At 41.6% G+C, this 21,041-nt stretch overlaps 1 protein-coding gene across 1 annotated transcript in view; it reads left to right on the top strand.

Moving 5' to 3' along the window:
* Positions 1-21,041, top strand: part of PTPRR (protein tyrosine phosphatase receptor type R) — a 144,060-nt gene that overhangs the window by 60,239 nt on the left and 62,780 nt on the right. Inside the window, exons 3-4 of the mRNA XM_040553293.1 lie at positions 11,539-11,652; positions 14,855-15,010. Of these exons, the coding sequence (XP_040409227.1) occupies positions 11,539-11,652; positions 14,855-15,010 (270 nt within the window). The remainder of the gene's footprint in view (positions 1-11,538; positions 11,653-14,854; positions 15,011-21,041) is intronic.

The following is a 21,041-nucleotide window of genomic DNA, read 5'->3' as shown; positions in this document are numbered from 1 at the left end:
CTGTGTTGTGGCCAGCAGTTTGGCAGGCATGGCATGTCCTTGTGTAGCTACAGTGCTGGGGCAGAGGTGCCCCGGGGCAGCGTGCGTCTCCCACGCTATCACACAGATTTCGGTGCGATGATGTCCGTGCATTTTCTTTCCAGAAGCATTTGCATGCCAGGACCCTCTTTGTAAAATGGATTTCTGTCTTATCACAGCTAAATGGGACAACACCTTGTAAATGATAGATCACTGAGATATTTTCTCAAAATAATTAAAACAAACAAACACACAAAAAACCACAGTTGCTGTCATTAGCTCTTTTGTATAAAAAAAGACAGCAATAGCCATTTTCCAGTGAAATTCTTGTCTTTCTCTGCATATTGCTGTCAAAAAAAAAAAAAAAGCATGACATATAAACTTACAAATTTAAATCATTCCTCCATTTTTCTGGAGGCTTTGCAGCTTTTTGCTTTGTTTTACCTGTATGAAGCTTCTGAACTTAGGTAGACACACCTCCACTGATAAATTGGTGTCCTACATTTTAGCTGTATACCAGCTGAGAGAGAAGGCATACATCCTTTTATTAACTTTTATCACCATGTCTCTCAACTGATTGCTGTTTTTCCCAGAAATAAGATAGATGCCTTGGGTTTTTAGGGAGTCTACAAGCCCTTTTGCCATCATTTTTAAGACTTGGCCTGTTGCTCTGTGACACATATAACACAGGGATGCTCTGAATCTGAGCCCTATATCCAGTTTCTGAGGAGCTGGGTATTTCTTCCCACGCTGCTCTTCCTTCTCACACAGAGCAGCAGCTGCAGAACCACCAAGGCTTTCATGGGTCTCCAGAGTGCAGGAAGGAGGCAGGAAACGTGGAAAAAGGTGCACTCACTGTCTCCTTACAGCAGGACCTCACAAACACAGATTGCACTGGTGGTGGTCACTTGGGGAAACCTTGAAGATTGCTTTTTGTATGCTTAAAGAATATAGTTAAAAAAGAAGAAGCAACAAAAAAAAGGAAAAGGAAACCTCACCCACCAAATTTACAATTGCTACTTCTTTCTGAAAGGATTATGAATTATTTTGCTGCTCAGCTACTTTCCTGAATGAAGATAGAGTGGTCAGGGGACAATGTTTGGACTTGAGAAAGGGCTCTGAAGCACTCACAGTGACCAAAATCAGAAAACTACGAAGAAAGAAAGAATGAAAAAGAAAAAAAATGGACTTTAAATGCTGTAACATTGTTTTTTGATTTTAAAAGGGTGGAAAAGGTTAGGAAATCAAGCCAGAAGAATAACTAGGATCACTTAAGTGTCTTGAGGGAGTTTCCATTCATTTTTATGTGACGGAACTCTTGGAATAACACAGGGCAAGCAAGAGATTAAAGGGCAATGTGAGCAAAGTACAAAACAAGCAATTAATTAGTTTGCAAAATGACTTCAAGATTTCAACTGTATTCATTCATTTGGTCTCTATATTTAAAGAAAATCTTGTCACTTTTTTAACAAATAAATCATGGAAGAGCTGTCTAGCATCCATGAAATGACTGTAGCTAACAAATCCTACACTCTTCAAAGTGATAGATTCCTAATTCTTCTTGGATGGTAAAGAAGGTGTTGTAATGTAAGAGTGACTTACAGATACCAGTTATCCTAAAAATCAGCTGATAGTGGGGATGCAAAGGAATGTTTTTCAATTGCACTCATTTGCTTTTGTTTTGTGTATGTGTGAGAATGAGAGAAATGCATGTAAACAGTTTTTACTATTTTCTTTTAAGGCTCATCAGTTATGAATATAAAAGGAATAAAACTGCATTTTTCCCATTCTAAACATCTTCTGATGTTGGCTTTTACAGTTGTATTGCCTATTTAAAATAAAAATAAAAAAATGAACACAGGCTACTCTTCTGACCTAATAGAAAGAAGCTGAAGATCCATGAATTGGTCTCTGCCTTCCAGTAATTTTAGAGCAGTAATATTTGATAATAGAAGGCATCACAACTTCTTCATCATTAACCTCACAGGTGAAGTCATCTCTAAAGAAAAGTTCCTCAAATCAGACTGAACACCATTTTCTAAATCTTCTTCCCTAGTGCTTCAGTCAGAAAACTTGTTTTGTGTTAGTTAGGGCTTTTGGGACACAGTATAGCTTTCAGGTTTCTAAATCTGTGAACCCAAATCTGGAACTGCTCATCAAAAATATTATATTGATATTAGCATTAGCAAGAATCATTCAGGTAAATTTCTCCTTAAACCTTTGAAGATTTGGAGTTAGTGTTTTCCCTTAATCCATACCTTCCCTTTTCAATACTAGACGTAAGAGAAAAATGCTTTGTCTGTATGGCTGCTCAGGAGAAAGGAAATTTATACATCATAGCTTCTGGATACATTTGGTATTAGCAGCTTCAAGAATTCAAAGATCCTGAGAGAGCTGCCAAGGTCACAAGATTGTCTTTTCATCTGGTCTCCAGCTTCTGAGTTTATAGGATTCACACACAATCATTAATGGTTTTGTCAAAACTAAGACAAAGACATAGCCAGGCATATGAACCCATGGCAGGGTAAAACCCAAAGTGATGCAAGTTTTGTCCAAGAAAAAACACGCCCCCCACCAAAGGCTCTGCTTGATTTTGCCTCAAGTTCATAATTAAAGGAATGTAAGACAGAAGTCGCCTGGGTGCCTTGTACTGTCTGCACTCGGATCGTACTGTAGTAGGTAGAGAGTCATGTATATTTTAATCCAGTTATGTGTGATTATGGTCATGATAATAGCTATAAACAAAATTCAGTGAGCTAAAAGGTTGAAAGCAGATAAACATACTGGCGAATTGTGTCACAGTAAGGAGGCCTTTCTGCTGGCCATTTGTTTCCAGACCAGAGAACAGGATCCTGATTTCCCAAGAGCTGAGGCAAAAGAATTGCTTCATACTTGGAAAATCTTGGCTGTGGTAGACAAATAGTCCAGCTTGTCTTGGGACACAGGCAATCACACAGTCCAGAATCCTACAAGAACAGTCTTTCGTGTAAATATCTCAATTTCTGCTGAGCCAAATGAATCCTAAGAATATATATATTTTTTTCTGATGTATTTCAAATTTTCATCTTCATATGCTCAGGAAGAGCAGAGAACTATGATTATGTTAAAAAAAAAAAAAAAAGAAAAAGGGAATGTGCTTGCCTCTTTCTGCAACATTCCCATTGTGCGTGTTCAGGCAGATATTGCTCATCTGAAACTATCAGTAAAGAATGCGTCTGAAATTAAAAGCCTGAGAAGGCTAAGATCTGCGCAGTACTGAAGTCTGTCTTTGATTTTCAAAGCAAAGAGAAAGGTTACTAAAAGGAGTAAGTCAGTGGGAGTCTTCTGGCCACGTTGGCTCCTGAAAAAATTGGAAGTTGCTGTATTGTCTTAGGTTTCCAGTTTTGTTCTCCATTATTATGTAAGGTTAAATAATCAGCCTGCTGCAAACTAAATTTAAAATTCTGAAGATAAAAAGAAGGATGATTTTGTCTAAGTTTTGTTTTGCCTGATATTTTTCTGGAAGGGATTTCGATCTATTGAGGACCATTTTACGAAGTTGTAGCAGGAATTTAAACTTCAGTAACTAAGAATTGTTTGAAACATAAAACTAGCTGAAATTAGGGTTTTACAAAAGGAGTAAGGAGAGTCATTTTTGATTCTTGGGAATTTCAAGCTTTAGGCAGGCTCTACTTAGAGATTTAATAATTGGACAGGAAAAAAAACCACAAATGTATTAAAAAGCACTGTGCTCAAAGGGTCTGTTTGTTCTGAAGATTACAGCTGGCTTTGGGATGATGAAATAGGATGTGACTGGTACAATCATGCTGTGCATAAAAGTTGTACCGGACATAATAGCACTATGCATTTCTTTTGTAATGGAAGGATTTTATTATTTTTTTTTTGGTAATATTGAATAAGGACAGATACGACAATTTTATGGAGCTCATTATATATGCCTCGCAAAGAACAAAGAGGTTGAAATGGTGTTCAACTGAGCTCTTCCAGCTCTCTTCATGCTTCCACCTCCTTGTGTATTGTCTTGTGCTCTTCCATCATCTTGGCCTTTTCAGCTGTCTAATGTAATCTCAGGGTAAATGAATGGAAGGGAGCTGGGAAGGGAGAAGTGGATGGAGGAAGGAAAAAGCCAATAAAGTCATCAGAGCTTTGAAATGTACTTCAGCTGGTACTTTAGGGACGCTGAAATAGTTTGTGATGAAATAAATCCCAGTCCTTGAAGAAATGCAGCACACAATTAAACAGAGGCAGGAGTTAACTTTTGTGTGCAACATTAAAGGAGTCTGTGAAAGAAGTTGAGAAGTTCCATCTTACGTATCTGTCCCACATCTTCTTCAGTATATAAAATGCTTAGTTTCACAGGGCTCCTGTGAGACAGTCAAATGCTATCATCCCCATTTTATAGACATAGAACTGAAGCAGATTAACTGAGGTAGCCTTGCTAAGGCTAGAGGCACAGCAAAATTTCAGCCTGTCATTCCTCCTAGTAATCAATTTGCGGTAATTTCAAATGCTCCAGGTTAGGACTCTCCGAAGTAGATGTAGTATGTGACCAGTTTTTTAACAAAGGAATGATACGTAGGAGAACACTGGCTCCTTTCATCACTAGGCACCCTGTGGTACTATGTACTGGGTTCCAGCATGTGGCAAAGCAGAAAGTTCCCTCTTGCAAGGAAGCTCTAGAAAATCATCCGTGGGGTACAACAGCATTACTGCAGCCTTCTGCCCCTCTCCTTCCCCCTTCTGAAGGGTTCCCACAGGCAGAGAGCTTCTGGGACTGGTACTGTGTAATGACGCAGCTGCTTCAAACTTGTGTCCCACGGACCACAGCCTTTCCTTCCCTCCTCTTAAACCCCTTCAGCAATGACAAGTGTGTATCCCAGTGAACATTTAGGATACGGGACTCTGCAACCCCCTGACTCAGAAAAAGTCCCGTTAACTTTACTGGGCTGTGGATAAGGTTATGCTGGGCTGTGGATAAGATTATCATTCCACAGCCCCATCTCAGTGAGGGCTCTGAGATGGTAATCTCATACAACCAATAAGTACACTGGCTGCTCGTGAGACTCCATACGTAATCTGACCTCCAAATATATAACGAATAATTAATGCATTAAAGATGCCACAGGAGAGAGGTAAAAGAAAAGAAGAAAGTGAGCATTGAGAGGACAGCCTAACACGCTCTCTGTTTGTCACCCCCACTGACTATGTCAGGTCTGGTACAGGAATGACCCACATGACTCAGAAACTGGAATGAAATAACTTGAGATTTCTGTCAGAAGAAAGATAGAAGACTGTGCTGTGTATTCACATTAGACCTGATCGGTAAATCCACATTACCTTGTGACACTGGAATAGCTGACCCTTTTTACTGGCTAGGAGACAGCAAACTCAGAGATTAATGCAGAACATAGGACTGAGAGAAATCAAAGTGTGCCTCTTGAAGAGAGGCATTAACAAACCTTATCCGTAATAGGCTGAAGGATTCTCATTCACTTCAATCATCCATGAAGGTCACAGGCTCTTTCTGCAGCTGACTGACTCACTGCCCAAGTGCATGTAAAATCTCACCGAGGGAATCTTGGACAGAAGCCGGACATCACAGATGGAGGGCTCCTCGCTCTTGTTTTGGTGCTTCCTACAGAAGCGATCAGATCAGCTGATCTCATCTGAGACACTGGTTCGTCTCCCTGAGAGCAGTGTAAATCTGTCACCTAGCTGGGACAAACCACTTCAGTGGTGTCACCCACCCACCTCGAGTAGCTCTGCCAGTCCGAGCTGCGGATGCCGGCAGAGTGCCCTGGCCTCGCTTCAACGCCTGGTGCAGCACCTCTGTTAATGCACTGGCCTCCAGGAGCATCCCTAACTGAGATCTACGGGTGGATCAAAACAGGACTCGGGTGAAACCTGGTGTCTAGTCATCAGTATGATGGCCAGCACTCAGAGCTTTGAGAGCAGGCTGAGAGGTTTGTCTCTTCATTCAGTTAGGATCCGTCTTGGTTTCTGATAGTTAAAGGTGTGACTTCAACTGTATAATAAGGTTTGTAGTATCTCTGTTTTCAGTCCTATCAGTGACTTTCAACAGCCACCTAAACATACTGCTCTTTTTCTGCATCTTGTTCAGCTATTGGCCTCAGCAAATTCCTGTGGTAAAAAGTTCTATGGATTAATTGCAGTGCATGAAACAAATAGATTTGGATTTGCTCATATTTTACTGCACATGCACTTGAAAATCAGTATGGGGGGAGACCATATATTTGTGTTAACTAGTGAGATTACCCCTACATTTCCAATACGTATTACTTCTGTCTGTGATTTCTTTCAGGGAGCTCATACTGTTTACGTTTATTTGCTTTCATGAAAAATTAATCATAAGCCAAAAATGTTCTTTAAGGCTACATAAGAAATGCATAAATACAGGAAATATTATGCTTACTTTAAATAAAGATTGCCCATAAAAGGCATGGTTTTCTTTCTGTAGGAAAAAAAAAATGTGAGTGAGGCTGTACAATGTTACATCTTGAAAGGCAGCGTCCAACTCTGCAGAACTTCCTGGAGTAATCAGGACTGAAGCAATCAAAGTATCCCATTCCTACCACTTTTTCTTGCATTTATATGGAACCAATTTAGAGTTCTTTTTCTCATCACCCAAATGCTCTCTGGACAAGGCCACATAAATTTCTGCAGGCTACATGTGAAATCTGGGACTTTTTGGCATATCAGCGTGCTCTGCAGCCTCGCTGTCTCCTCGTTAGAAAATGCGTGACTTACACAGCAGCGTGTTCCAGGTCAGGGCAGTTATGCTGGCAGAGCAAGAGAAAGAGATTTGTAGAGCATTTATCAATGCTTTTCACTGGTTCCTGTAAACCCAAACATGTGCCTGTAATTTTTCTACTCTTTCAGGTGATTTTCACTGTGCTTTTTAGAATAGCCAAGACTCCCCCTCACAATTTTTCAGTAATTGATCCCTGACCTTGGAAATATTTTCAAGATTTTCAAACTTTCTCTAGATTTCTATTTGCTGTGGTGGGGGGGTCAGGAGGAGTTTAGAGGGGAGTAACCAATGCATGGAAGGGAAAGGTGGTTTTGAGGCTCATTGCAGAAAGGACATCACCGGTGAGAAGGAAAAGATAAGAAAGGGAAGCATCTCTGATTTTTTCTTGAGGAGCAGAACTTGACTTGGCTAATTGTAATAGTAGACAAAAATATTATTTCAGAATCTGAGATAATGTTGGTCTGTTTCTTTTTTTTTTTTCTTTAAAATGCAAATCTTTCTCAAAAAGCCCCTGTAGGACCTCAGGTGTCAATTGGCTTTGGTGTTTTTCTGTGCTGAGTTTTCTTTTCTGGAACTCTCTTTCCAAGACAGAGTTATCTTTTCCACTACAAGCAGAAATCTCCTTCCCTTGAAACTACCTGTTTTGCTTAGATCAGATAAACCTAGAAACTGTCGCTACAGTAGCAATATCCAGATCAGTAATTGCTTGGGGAAATGAGTCCTCCAGTGTGCCCGCCTCTAGGCTCAGCAAGTCACTATTGCCACCAGAGGCAGCAAATTCAAAAGTGTGAACTCCCTGGGGAGCGGGCTGCAATAGATGGTAAACACTGCGATGAGCATGGGGTAAATGATTAGTGCTGCCTGACTGGGATGCTTCAGCCCCTTCTTTTCCAAAGCAAAAGGAGCAACTAGAGTACCACAGTAAGGCATACCTTGTGTATCGGTGCTAATGCTTTATTTTATTTAACTCTGTGGATTGACTTTACGGAGGTTAATTTCATGTTATTGCAGATGGTGCTGGAATATATATTGGTTCTGTTTGTGCAGTTATGGTCTGTACCTGGCCAGACAGGTTTCCATCTAGGACTGTTTCTCTAAATGGAGGTTTGTATTGTTTGTTGTACAGGCGTTGTTGCATTTGCAGTTCATCCAGCATCAATTTTCTATCCTAAACCCATCTTTATGGACTTTAGTCTACACAGTACCTAGGCATGCCATCAGAATGGCACCATAATGTTAAAATATTAACATTTTAATAATGTTTTAGAAACTTTTCACTGATGGGAATAGTTAGGACTTTTTCCTGTTAGGACAAAAGGGAACTTTTCTTTCATTTTTTTTCTCTTATTTTTCTTTTTCCTCTTCTTTCTTTAACTTTTTCAACAAAATTAATATGTAAGAATTTGCAGAAAGACAATTCTGTACCAGACCCTCAGGTGAGACTTAAATTCCACTGCAGTTCAGCACATGCCAGCGTTGCGAATATAATGCCTCCAAGCTTTGCTTTCATCCCAGATCTCAGTAGTGCCAGCCTGGGTTACTGTATAATAATATTCATGTAACTGAGGAGACCTGTTGCCGTTCTGGGCTGAGTTGGTGTAAACTAGCCTGGATCTTGTCAGAAAGAACTTGGAAAAAAATAGTACGTTCTTGTCCTGTTCATATTGCTTTCCATAAGCATCCAGAGTTGGCCACAGGATGTGGAACTTGATGCATCTCCAGGCTGGTCCACTCCCACTCGATGTTTTTAAGACTCCAGTACAAACAAGGGGGTAATGATAGCACAGAGCACGTTCGTGATGTGCTGCTTGCTCTAAAGTAGGTGCTCATGGGGTCCCGTCTGGCTTTTCTAGAAGCTATCTTTCACTGATCCAGTTAGAAATCCTGTTCCTAAAGTGCCAGATTTTGGATTGCTAAATTTTCTCTTGATAGGAAGAGACAAATGCACTCTCTTGTGTTGCTTGATGTGGAAAAAGGCAGTCTTTGTTACTTTTACCTAATTTGCATTGTAATTGGCAAGAAACAAAGCTTCACACTAACATCAGCACTTAAGAAGCAAATTCCTTCAGTGGATAGGAAGGCAAAGTTCTTATAAAGAAACATGAGCTTTTTCTTCCCCAGATACTTCTTGGGTTGTTTGTTTGTTTGTTTGTTGGATGAATGGTCACAATCCATTTTGCTACATAGGAAGCACCCTGAGATGAGGCTTAAAGACAAATTCCTTCCCACCCTTTGCAAGTAGCCCTGGAGCTGGTGCCCGGCTGGCAGCCTGCCTGGGCAGTACCCAGGTATGTGCTGGGCTTCAGAGCACATCCTGAGGGCTCGTACCTGGAGTGTGGGCAACCATCAGCTCTCTGTGCAACTTGCAGAGATCCCACCAGTGCGAGGTCATGGTGTGGCTGATCTCAGGAAATAAGATGTGCTGGGATGCATCCTGAGAGGGTCCTGAAATCTCCAGCTGTAAGGCCAGGTGAGCTTTCCAAGCAGGCTGAGTCCAGAGTGACAGGGTGAGCACTGTGCTCGTCAGGCTTCCCTCTGAGGCACTGAGGACAGGAGCTGTTACGGAGACACGAAGACTGTGCAGCCTTTTATGACTACTTATTGTAGGGTGCGGTGGTCCAAATTCAGGTCTGGTGGAAGGAACTGTGACTGTCCTGAAGATAATGGAGTTTCACCTCATTTTATTCTCCCTGAATATGATGAACCACAGTGCTAGGCCTAGCCACCTAGTCCTATTAAATCTAAAAGAATTTATTAGGTAGACATTACCTCCTTATAGCCTCTTTAAGCCTCTTCTATTTCATCCAAAGCTGGATATTTTTCTGGACGTTTCATTTATGTGTCTTTGTCAGTGAGCTTTTAACATGCTGTTTAACAACATCGGTGTTAATGTGATCTGATGCCTGGTTCAAGTATACTTAAGTGAGTGCATTTTGATTTTACGCCTGTTAGCTTTGTTCAGTAACAACAGCTAGCATAATCCCCATAACTCGAGGTCATTGACTGAGACAAGCAGTTTCTCACTCTCTATTCCATCCTGATGGATCTCAGGGGACCCTCACGACAGCCTTCCTATTTCAGCAACAACTCCTCACTTACCCGGAATCCTCAGGCTAGGATGTCGGCTTTCAGTGTAGTGACAGCTTCATAGCTCCACACCAGCTCTCCTCTGCTGTATGGCCCACGTGTGCTGCGACCAGCCTGGGATGCAGAAGGAACGGTGCTCAGACCTGTGGGATGTCTCTCTCTCCATTCTCAAGACATTTCCCTGTTTCAGTGACAAAGCTGGATAAGTTTTGTAACCACTCATGATGTCTAATTCAAGAAGAAGCAAAGAGAAGATTTTGCTTTTTGAAAATGCCAGGGTAGACAGGGTCATTGAAACTGAAGACTCCTATAATACTTGCAGCTGAATTAAAGCTCAGCTGTATGCTGAGAGCAGGTCTCAGTTGATGCATCAAGGCTTGACAATCCCATTAGTGTAAAAAAATGAGAGAAAAGGGGAAGAAAATGAAAAACATTCAGTACTGATGGAAACATCAAATTGACAGTGGAAGAGAAAAGCAAATATTTGATGGTTTTACATTGTAACTTATAAATTCTTAAAAATAAATAACGGCAATCAGAATATGTGGTGCTCTTTTGCTTTGAGAAAAAAGTTACATTTCTTTCTAGACCACAGCCACGTTCACAATATGATGTCTGATCCATGGATATTTAATTCTCTTTCTGCCACCCCAGTTAGGAAGGAAGAATCCTGGTGTGGCTCCTCAGAGCAGCAAGCTGGCCTACAGCTTTAAATAGAAAGCTATAAATAAAAAATCTTCAGCTCAAGTCAACCAGCTCAGTCAGAACTTACCGAGTTCCTAAACCAGTGCCCTGCCAGAAATGTTGGAGGCCACCTGGTACCATCTGATATACTCCTCTTCCCTGCCTTCTCCACGAGGTATTGTCCACTGATGGGATACAGAAGCAAAGAAAGGGGCCCCAGAGTGCCACATGGAAGTACTGGTCACAACATGTCATCTGCACAGATACACCTGGGTCTTCTGGGAAGGTGAAGCCTTGAACCTAAATTATTTCCTGGGTAAAACACTATCAGCTTCACAGGAGGGATTCGAACCTGAGGAAATGTCTACGTTTTGTTATTATTCTGACATGGAGAAAGAAAATGCTTCAGTGCTATTGTTGGTCTCTGCTGAGAATTAATAGCCTGTTCTGCCTGGAATGAGGAAGTTTTGGAAATTCAAATATGCAAAATATATCCTAAGTGTGGTTGTTGTTTTTTTTTTCAATCTCAGAAACTGTTAATCAAAATAAAAAATGTGTAATTTCACTATGACTGACACATTCTTCACCTGCAGGGAGAAACTCTTAAGAAAAATAATCAAAGCAAATTTTCATTGTGTAAATCCAACATCTCATTCTTTAAAGGTGAATTGGTGTTCAATGCTTGTCTTTCATTTCTAATGCAGTAATTGTGTTATCTTGAGCACTGTAACTTGTCTTAGGAATTTAGCCAAAAAATTCTGGAATCTATTTTGAATGTTTTTGAGAAAAGGTGGAAACAAAGCAGCATTTTAAATGCTTAAATTTTCCTTTGGATTTGTTCTTTATTGCAGTGCAAGTAGATTGCACTGATTATCATTCTGGGAAAAAAACAATTAGTGAGACTCCCAGAGATCAGACGTCGTGAGGACTGAATGTGTTGAGCAAGGAGTTCATTTGAACTGGTTTTGCTTTTTCAGACACTGCAAATGGATGTAAACAAGCTGAATATCACATTGCTTCGGATATTTCGCCAAGGAGTGGCTGCAGCACTGGGACTGTTACCTCAGCAAGTTCATATCAACAGGCTCATTGTAAGTACCAAAAGGCTGGGTACAATAAAATTTACCTGGTTATTTAGAATTCTCTTAAATTTATTTTCCTTTCATTATGGAAAACTGCAATAAAATTGGACAGAAAAATGCTTTGTTTTGATAGATTTTTTTCTGAACTGCACTACAGAAAAATAGATCTCCATTACAAAATGACCTAAATTTTCTTTTGAAAGGAAGCCATTCATAGTTACAGCCTAGAGAAAAATTATGTCAGATAAATCTCTTTTGTGTCTTATTCATAAGCAGTTTTCTTATCCCCTAGTTTGCATTCCAGTGTAGTTCTTCATCACGTTCATTAGAAGCTGCTTATTCCTTTTTTTGTTTCTCAAAGGTTGAATCTTGCTCAAAAAATACATGTGATTCTGCCTTTTGAAGACATCCTCACAATTAATTCTCAGACTTTCCATTAGTAAAATAAATGTCTTCTCAAAATATTAATATTCACGCTTTGCTGTTCAGCTATAACAACATATCCTCGGATGTGACCTTTTGGACTAAGGTATCATGTTTGCAAAAGATTATGAGAAATTTGTTTCCAGCAGCAAAGACTTTTTAAAAACAATTTTCATTATATTTTTTGTGTGGATGGTTAAGAGCATACATTCTTAACACTGGTCTCTTTTTCTGACAGTTTTTCCATGAAACAACAACAAAAAAAAAACACACAACAATATCATGTGTGCATTACTAGCCTTCCATTCACATTGCAGGGAGAAAAGCAGAGTTATGTTATTTTATTCTACCTGCAGGTTGAATATTAGGGAAGAAAGTTGACAGGTTCAGCATAAAAGTATTTCCTGCCTTGATAGCTGATAAGATTGTATACATCAAAAAGGATTATAAAACGCCTTCAAATAATGTCTCTGTGAGAAAGGATCACACAAGATGCACAGTGGAAAAGATCAATAGGAATGCAATGCAGCCCTTTTCATGTTTGCCAGGGACATCACTCATTCCTGACAAGTGATGCTGAATCTCTTTTGTCCCCTGTATTAACCTGAATGAAAAACATATTCAGAGAAAACACAATTAAATGAGAAATGTTCCAGAGTTTGGGGTGTGTATTCAACACACCAAGTCACTTTGTAGTCTTCTTACTACGCTCTGTGGAAATCATCTAACTAAGCAGAAGAAAGATGCTGTTAATTTTCCTGCTGGCTGATAGATTTTCACTTTCTCTTCTCATCTGTGATCCAAGGGAAGAGGTAATAGCATTTTGCACCTGCATATACCTCAGAATACATGAAGTACTATTAATTAGTCTTCTCAATATCCATAAAAGGCTGCTACGACTTCTGTTTTTGTGATGTAGGAATAAAACAAACTTTAGCCACATTTGCTCTTAAAATCACAGACAGAAAGTCAGAATTCACAAGAGGAAAATACAGCTTAGGAGGCATTATTCCCACCTTCCCATCCTTTTAACATAAGCCAGTTCGTCTCATGCAGAGTGCTGGCAAGCAAGCCGGGCACATCGAAATTCATCTCACCTCTCTTCAGCCTGGTCTAAGGTGCTCTTGTAGGGTCCCTCTGAAGGCAATGTAGAGAAGGGTAGCGAGAAGGAGAGGCATTGAGATCCCAGTTATTTTAGGATGGATGCAATCATTCTCTGGAGATACCAGCCTGCCTCCACTGGGTTTGGAGGCAATTTAGCCCCTGACATGTAACAGCACGCACTGTGCCACAAGACATTAGCTGGGCATTTCCAGCATCTTCTCAGTCCTTCCAGGAAATCCTCCTCCCATAAAGTCCTTCTAACAGGCAGAGGATCTCCTAACAGAGGAGGCACAAAACACTGGGAATGCTGCACCCTCACCAGGCCTTGCTTTGCGCCTGCCACCTACACCTGGAAGTGGCCACTTACCCACGCCAGAGACCAACTAAGGCCGTGGCCTCAGAGCAGCTGCTTCAGCCTGACGAGAAGCCCCTGCCGTGCACTGACTGCAGGGCTGTAGGGCTGTGTTCCCTCCTTACGGCCCCGCTGGGCTGAGGAGGCCTACTGAGCAACGCCAGCCCCACCAGTCTTGTCGAGCAGAGGGACCCGTGGCACAAATGAGAGTGCACAGGGCAGATTTAGGGTACGCGTGTGAAAATGTCCCTTTCTATGCAGCTCTACTTCTGAATGCAAAGCGAGGCATTTTAAGAATAGCAAAAGATGTCTTTTCTTCACTTCAGTAAAGATAATGATGCACATTGATGGCAAGGGGAAGGAAGCAGGGGGGAGATCAGGATTATCCCAGTTTGAACTGATTTCCCCCCTTGCGTAACAAACCCCAAATAACCAGAGCAGTGAAGTTCTTGCCTGTGCAGTCAGCAGCTCCATACCTGCCTTGTGTGTGGGGCACTACCCAGGCCTGGACTCTACATCACAGCCTCAGCCAGGTTGTCCACAGCCCTGGAGCACCCCCTTAACCTGGGTTCAAGCACACCCGCACTGGTCTCAGGTGCTGTTCTGGTTGTTGACAACCAAGCAGAGGAACCCTCTGGCAACCTTTCCTTTTGCCGTCCTGCTACAGAGTCAGCATCACTAACATCTCTAATACAGCACCACATCAATGAGACTGGGTCAGGAGTTAATGGAGGGGAGAATTAGGCATGCTCAGCCTACTCATTAAAAGTAAGCAAAACTTTCATTTTGTTGTGCTGTCTTAAGGAGCTACACTGCAGTCAGCTGAAAGGGCATTATACTTCATTGTAGTGTGTGTTCGCAACATGTTGACACCAGATTAGAAAGCAGTGCCAAAATACCACAGCATTATACTAAGCATTCCTGTTTAAGGCCCAGCATCTAAAACAGGACTGCACTTCAGCTCAGATCAGAACTGTCAGCTGAAAACCCCTGCTGGCTCTTTGCCCTTGTCCCCATGCATGGCTCCCCCCCTCCTCATGTGACATTGACCTGTCTTGTTCAGTGGTACTAGGCTCAGAAGAGGGGACCTTGTCAACAGTAAATGAGACAAAGCCCACCTGCCCACATGTGGTGTTAGCATTTTCTTTCACAGTCAGCTGGAACTTAAGAAGGCAGGGAAAACGTGCACTTTCCTCACAGAGCAGGTTGCAGCCTTTCTATTCCATGCTTTCATTTCTGGACATATAGTTAAAATCTACAGACAGAAGAGATTATCTAATCTCAGAACCTTCCTATGATTTTGCCTTTTTTTTTTTTTTTTAATTTTCCTAGGGGAAGAAGAACTGTGTGGAACTGTTTATTTCCCCAGTGAACAGAAAGCCAGGAATTTCTGATGCGCTCCCATCTGAAGAAGTGCTGCGTTCACTGAATATCAACATTTTGCATCAGAGTTTATCCCAGTTTGGAATAACAGAGGTCTCTCCTGAGGTTGGTTATCACTTTTTTCACCTGTAGTTTGTTAGGCAGATTTTACAGCCCTGGTAGTTCTCAGGCTGAGATTCTCATGAATGAGACAGGGAAGTATAAACTAAGATGGCATTACTGCTGTAAGGCAATTACACAGCTAGTCCTGTTAAATTACTTTAATGGTGTTTCGTAAGGCTGTTTAAGAATTAGGATCCAGGTCCTCCTGCAGAAAAAAAAGAGAGGTTGTTTAAGAATCTTGAAGATGCTTTCAGTATGAAAAATAAAATATAAAAACAGGGTCATTTTAGTGCAATTTTACATGCCCTACAGCAGCCTGACACTATGAAAATGAGGTCTTTATATTGCTCAATGGCAGCCTGGACTAAGCTCCCTTTAGATTACAATGTCCTTTCCAACAGAAGCATATGATTGTGACAGTGGTGATAGATACAATTATCTCTTCCAAGTACTTCAGTTACAAGTAACACTTCAAGTAGCTATGGGACAAGCACATATATGAATAACAGATGAATGAAGAAATGTCATCAAGCTATGTAAAGATGCTGGAGAAAAAACAGTGCTGAACTCAAGATTTCATCTATGTTAGATGGTAATCACAAGTGCTCAGGTATTTGAATTTTCTCTCTGAAAAAAGTGTGCACAAACAGAGGGAATCACATTGAAAAGGATGATTAGAATGAAAGTTGCACAGTCTCTACTTCCTTCTAGTACTGCTGGAGAAACAAGAGGTTATTTTTATATTTCAGTTGCATGTAGATTATACAGCTAAGACCCTGATCCTGCAAAAATCTTGCAGCTTTACACTAATAGGTATTCCTTTTGGGTCTTGATAATTTGTTTACATGTGTAAGACTTCACAAAAAACAGCAGCTAAAAGACAACAACATATAATCTTTGCTTGCTCAACTACTAACCAGTAATTTACTCTTCAATCAACTTGCTCTAAGAACAAATCCTTCCAATCAAAATAACAGCAAAGAAAATCAAAACAAGCAAACTTTTGAGGGGAGATATAGATACAGTTACTTTAAGACATAGTTTTGACACGTTATTTTACCCACTTTGTGTGTTTATTCCTGAGCTATCAGCGCTAATTAATTCATGAGCAAATAAACTGTAAGTCTTCCACCAACATGAATCAGTGCTTCTCAACCAGTATTACACGTGCACTAGCAGTGTATCTGTGCAGAAAGGAAGCACTATCCTCATCATCATAGGTGGGTGGCTGGCGCAGAGGTGTTAGGGCTGGATTTCGTCTCCAATTTTAGCTGTCTTTTTCATTATTAGCTGCATAAGACTTGAAAGTCTACCGGTTCTCTGCAGTAAACAGAAAGAAAAAGATACCTGCAGCAGGCAGTTCAGCCCATCTCTGAGGTACCTCCCCTGAACTTGCTTGTTGACTCTTTCCATCAGGGCTTAGCGTAAACTAGACTTCTAGCTGTAGAGGGTTAATGGTGGGGGAGATTGCCATGTCCTAAGAAACTTTACCAAGGTGGTGTAGGAAAACCTGGGTAGAAAGCTGAAGCTCTTTCCTAAAGTCTCAGCCCATGTGATAACACGAACGGTAAAACTCTCAGTGGATGTAGGTGACTGGAACTGCATTTCCATTCATTCCAGTAATGATTTGCGCATTCACATCTACTGATGCATTAATCACTGATGACTTTATTTTAAATTAATTACCTGTCTCAAAATTCATATCCTAGTTTTTTACTGTTGCTGGAAGAGATGATTTCCTATATGTCTTAGCTGTAGGAACCACTGGAGTCCTTTTCTGCCTGGTCTAGAATGGGAAGGGTACCTGTGGGAACGTGAAAATTTAATTTAATTGAGTCGTTGCCATTTCAAAGATCCAGGGCAACAGATCTTTTCATTTGTCCTTTCTCTTCCAATGGCCTATTGTGGCTGTAGCATTTGATCTTTTATTATGATCTAAAGTTTGTGTCTGCAGTGGAATTTAGGACTGTATTCTTATCCATAGCATGTCGCAGGGCTGGGAGCAGACTTCCCTAACAAGCAGCTACTGAACTGGTTCTTCTTGGTGGGACTAAATTCAATCACAGTCTCTGTGAGAATTCTAATGCCTTAAAACGGTGCTGAGAGAAAAAAAAAAAAAAAAAAAGAGAGAAAAAAAAAGAAAATACTATGCAATTTCAGAGTTTAGTAGAGTAGAAAAGGACTTTGAAGTGGGTTTGGATAAAGAAGTAATTGAAATTACAGTAAGTAAAGCAGGGTTTACTGTGCTTTGTGAGATAAACTAGCTGCTAGCTGGAAGATGTGGCACTAAGGAGAAATCTGCATGGAAGAGTATATTCCAAAATTATGCAATCCCAAAATGTACAATTGCAGCAGCCTCTATTAGGCTTCTATTGTTTGCCTTTGAAGTGTGTGATATTAACTGCTGCTAGAGAAGAAATCAAAGGAACCAGTCATGCACTTAAACCATACAGAAACCATAAGTCAGTGAGCTGGCTGGTGCATGAAGGGGAACCTTCAGGCTGTCAGCTTTTCCATGAAATCACGACACTTCATCGCGCACACGTGCAAAGGATGAATACTGGTATGGAGAGAATGGTCATGAAACTGAAAGGTGACCTTGGCAAAAGCAAAACGTGGCATAGTTAATATCTTTGAGGAGGCTTTGTCATAGGGGATATTAAGTGGTGGTTATCTACTGTTCGAGGAGGTCACCGACATTCCTGCATATTTTCACTGGAGGGGAAGTGATTTCTCATCAGACTTTCCTACCCTGCCTTAGCTAACTTAAATAGCCGAAAAAGCAAAGCAACCCAGTATGCACTTCGATGAACCCTGCATGATCTTAAGCTCAATCCTTAGCTCCCTGGAAGCTTTCCTCTGAGCCCTGAACCGCAGCTTGCCTTGTTTCCATGATCGTTTCAGCCTAAGGAACTAGCTGAGATTAACTGACACAATTTAAGAATTCACCCTTTTTTTTTCCAGTGAAGACTTAATTTTCCCAGCAGCTCCTGAAATCTTGACAGGTTCTTTCAGTCCCAGATTTTACAGTGGCTGCTTCAGGTTGGTGTCTCTCTTGGTATTATCAAGAGCTGTCTGCTTGTTTTACTTTTTTGTAGAAATAATCCACTATGTTTCCATAAGACCAGTATGGCAAGTAGATTTGTAATGTCTGGGATTTTAAGTCTATAAAAATTCATTTGTCTAAATGCACTTGTTCCACTTTAGAGCAAAGCAGGTACTTCTGCAGGCAGTCTTCAATGCAGCTAGCAATAGCAAGGGATTGTGTAGAATATACAATGTGATTCTTTCCCACCTTAAATGATGCCAAATTAAAACTATTTAAATGAACCTGGCTAAATCTGCCTAAATCACCTAACTGTGGAGATTCCTTAGGGAACGGAGACAGGCACCAAGGATGATGGACACGATGATGTCCATCCTGCCTGTAGCCAGGCTTGCTCTGGGACCTGGCAGGGCCTGAGCTACTGAAACTCCCCAGCCAGCCCACCCGCTCCTGTATTCCCCCTGCCTTTACCAGCTGTGCCTTTTTGCTGACTTTATCTTCCTGTCCTCTGATGGCTGTTGTATACTCCCACTCCTCAAAAACTGGCTGCAAGCTGTAGTGGATTTGCAGGCAGGGAAAAGCTGAGTGTGAGAAATGTGGAGCAACATCAGTCAACTGAGACAGAGCACATTTCTGTGTGGGAGGCCCTGTGCCTGTCACCATGGACAGAAGCACTCGCTCTCCCTTTCTTTTTACTTCTTCCTCTGTGTTTGGCCATCCTGTGAGCTTGATTCCTGGGTGTTAGCAATCGTGCAGTGATCGTGGCAACCGCTGTCCCTCTTATCAGCTCTCTCTGAGATCCAGGAGCAAAGTTCTGACTTAGCAGCACTAACATTTCAGAAAGCAATTTCTTATCAGGGAAACAAAATGACTCAGTTACTGGAGGTCACAGCCTCTTCTGTCATTAGGGAGCAGCTGAAGCAAGGATTCTGCTCTCCTGAACACTACCCGGCTAGACCAGGGGAGAGATTTTCTTCACTGGGTGAAGGTACTGCTACAGTGTTTTAAAACAGTGCATTGGATGTGTTAAAGCCATAGCATAATTTTTCTTTTACTTTTTTTTACAACATTCGTTAATATTCTTTGAACTTTATTTTTAGATGAATCTGGAAAAAATGTATACTGAACGCATGCACCATTAGGCAGAAATCACAGAGATTAATATGCTTAGACTCAGTTATTTATATTAAGTCAAATATAAAAATATTTAAAAGGTTTTGTGACACTAATGAATTTTGGTTAATTAAATTCTTTTACCCATTGTGTCAAAAAAATCCTGTTAGCTCTTCATTTACTTTCAGTGTATTTGCCTTTTCAGTGAGGAAGTACGAAAAAAAAACAAAACACATTTATTCACTTAAAAAGGTCAGCACAACCTGATCTCCTCCAGCACCTGCTTTTCTCCTAGATTTCCTCCTGACAGATCTGAAACACCAGGAAGGTGAGGCACCCAGGGCCAGGAAGCCGGGCTACAGCCCACGGGTCAGCACCGTGGCTGCTGCTTTCGCCCTGGGGTCCCCAGGGAGCTCCCCGGGAGCAGCTGCAGCACTGGGAGCACAAGGGAGTAACCTCTGTGTGCCGAGGCAGCAGGTCGCACCCAGAGCTGCACCACATTACAGCAGCTGTGTGGCGTGGATGTGAATAGGAACAGCTTTTGCGTAAAGATTTGGCAGGATTTCCAGCTCACCTTTGCAAGCTGCGGTGCTTTGGGTTTTAAGGTGTTCACTGAACAGAAGCCTGATGCTTACAGCCCTTGTTAACGTGATACCTGCACTACTTACTGGCACAGACTATGAAGCACTGTGTAATTACACACACACAAATACTTGTATTAATTTTACAAGCCTGTGTCTGTACTGGCAGAAGGGCGTAAAGGGTTTCCATTCTGGTCCCGGTGCTGTAGCAGCACAGGTCCCACGAGCAGCCCCTCATCTCTACACAACCTCTTTCCTCTGTGGGAACGGGGCAAGTCTCAGTCCTCTCGCACGATGTCTGTCCCCTGAGAGGAAAGAAGGCCACCTTGCGATGGGGAGGTAACTCACTCGTTAAACGAGAACTGTAATTGAGGCCATTAGGGAATTTCGGTGAAGGAGAAACACCTAGACCTTGAACATGCAGAATGGAAACCAGAATTTTAAAAAGTTGGTTTTTTCCTCAGTCTGAGAACTGTACCAAAAATACACAATGAAAAAAAGGCAAATAGATGGGGAGAACAATGTCTGCTGAACTTCTGTCGTGGAACCACACAACAGAAGGTTTCCGTTCTTGCAGGGATCCCTACTTTATTGTAAATAACACATTGCTGTTAGGCTGAGGGCGCATGTGCCCTGTTTCTGCTACCAAACTTGTATTTGGGAACAGTGAAATTCTGGTAATTTAATAGCCTAACCAGGTCACCGCACTGCAACAAGGCCCAAAATAAATGCTTTTACAATTATTATTGTTTTGTAATCTCCAGGAGTTCCCCAGGAGTTCTGCAAATTTCAGTGTGCACAGCTGTTTCAGAAACGCAGTATCAGCAGGAACCCAAAGATAACGAGATTACCGGAAGCATAATCAGAATTACAGCTAGATGGATAACGAGATTACTGGAAGCATAATCAGAATTTTTTTATTTATGTACATATATGCGGGTAGATACTGTAAAGGCAGCAGCATCGGGGCGTCTTGGCTGGTGCGGGTGAGCCAGCAAGTCACCTGTTCTCACTTCTGTGTAAAGTACAAGCGGGTCAGAGGCTGGCGTGTGGGTGGTGGGGCAGGAGATAAGCAGCGCGGAGAAATGGGCAGCGCGAGCAGTTTCCTCAGCCCACGCCAGAACGCTGCCCTTTCGCCTAATCAGCCAGGTAGTTTCCAAGAAGGAGCACAAGCCCTGTTTGCCTAAACCGCAAACCAGGGCACTGGCTGCGTGGGAAGAGCTTTTCAGCGGTCACAAGGAAGATCTCAGACCCCCTTGTTGCACATAGGCAGGGTGCTTAGCTACGGTAGGTA

The sequence above is a fragment of the Cygnus olor genome, chromosome 1 (assembly GCF_009769625.2).
Source record: "Cygnus olor isolate bCygOlo1 chromosome 1, bCygOlo1.pri.v2, whole genome shotgun sequence".
Taxonomy (NCBI): Eukaryota; Metazoa; Chordata; class Aves; order Anseriformes; family Anatidae; genus Cygnus; species Cygnus olor.
The sequence above is the reverse complement of the archived record's forward strand: the minus strand, read 5'-3'. Positions and strand labels throughout refer to the sequence as shown.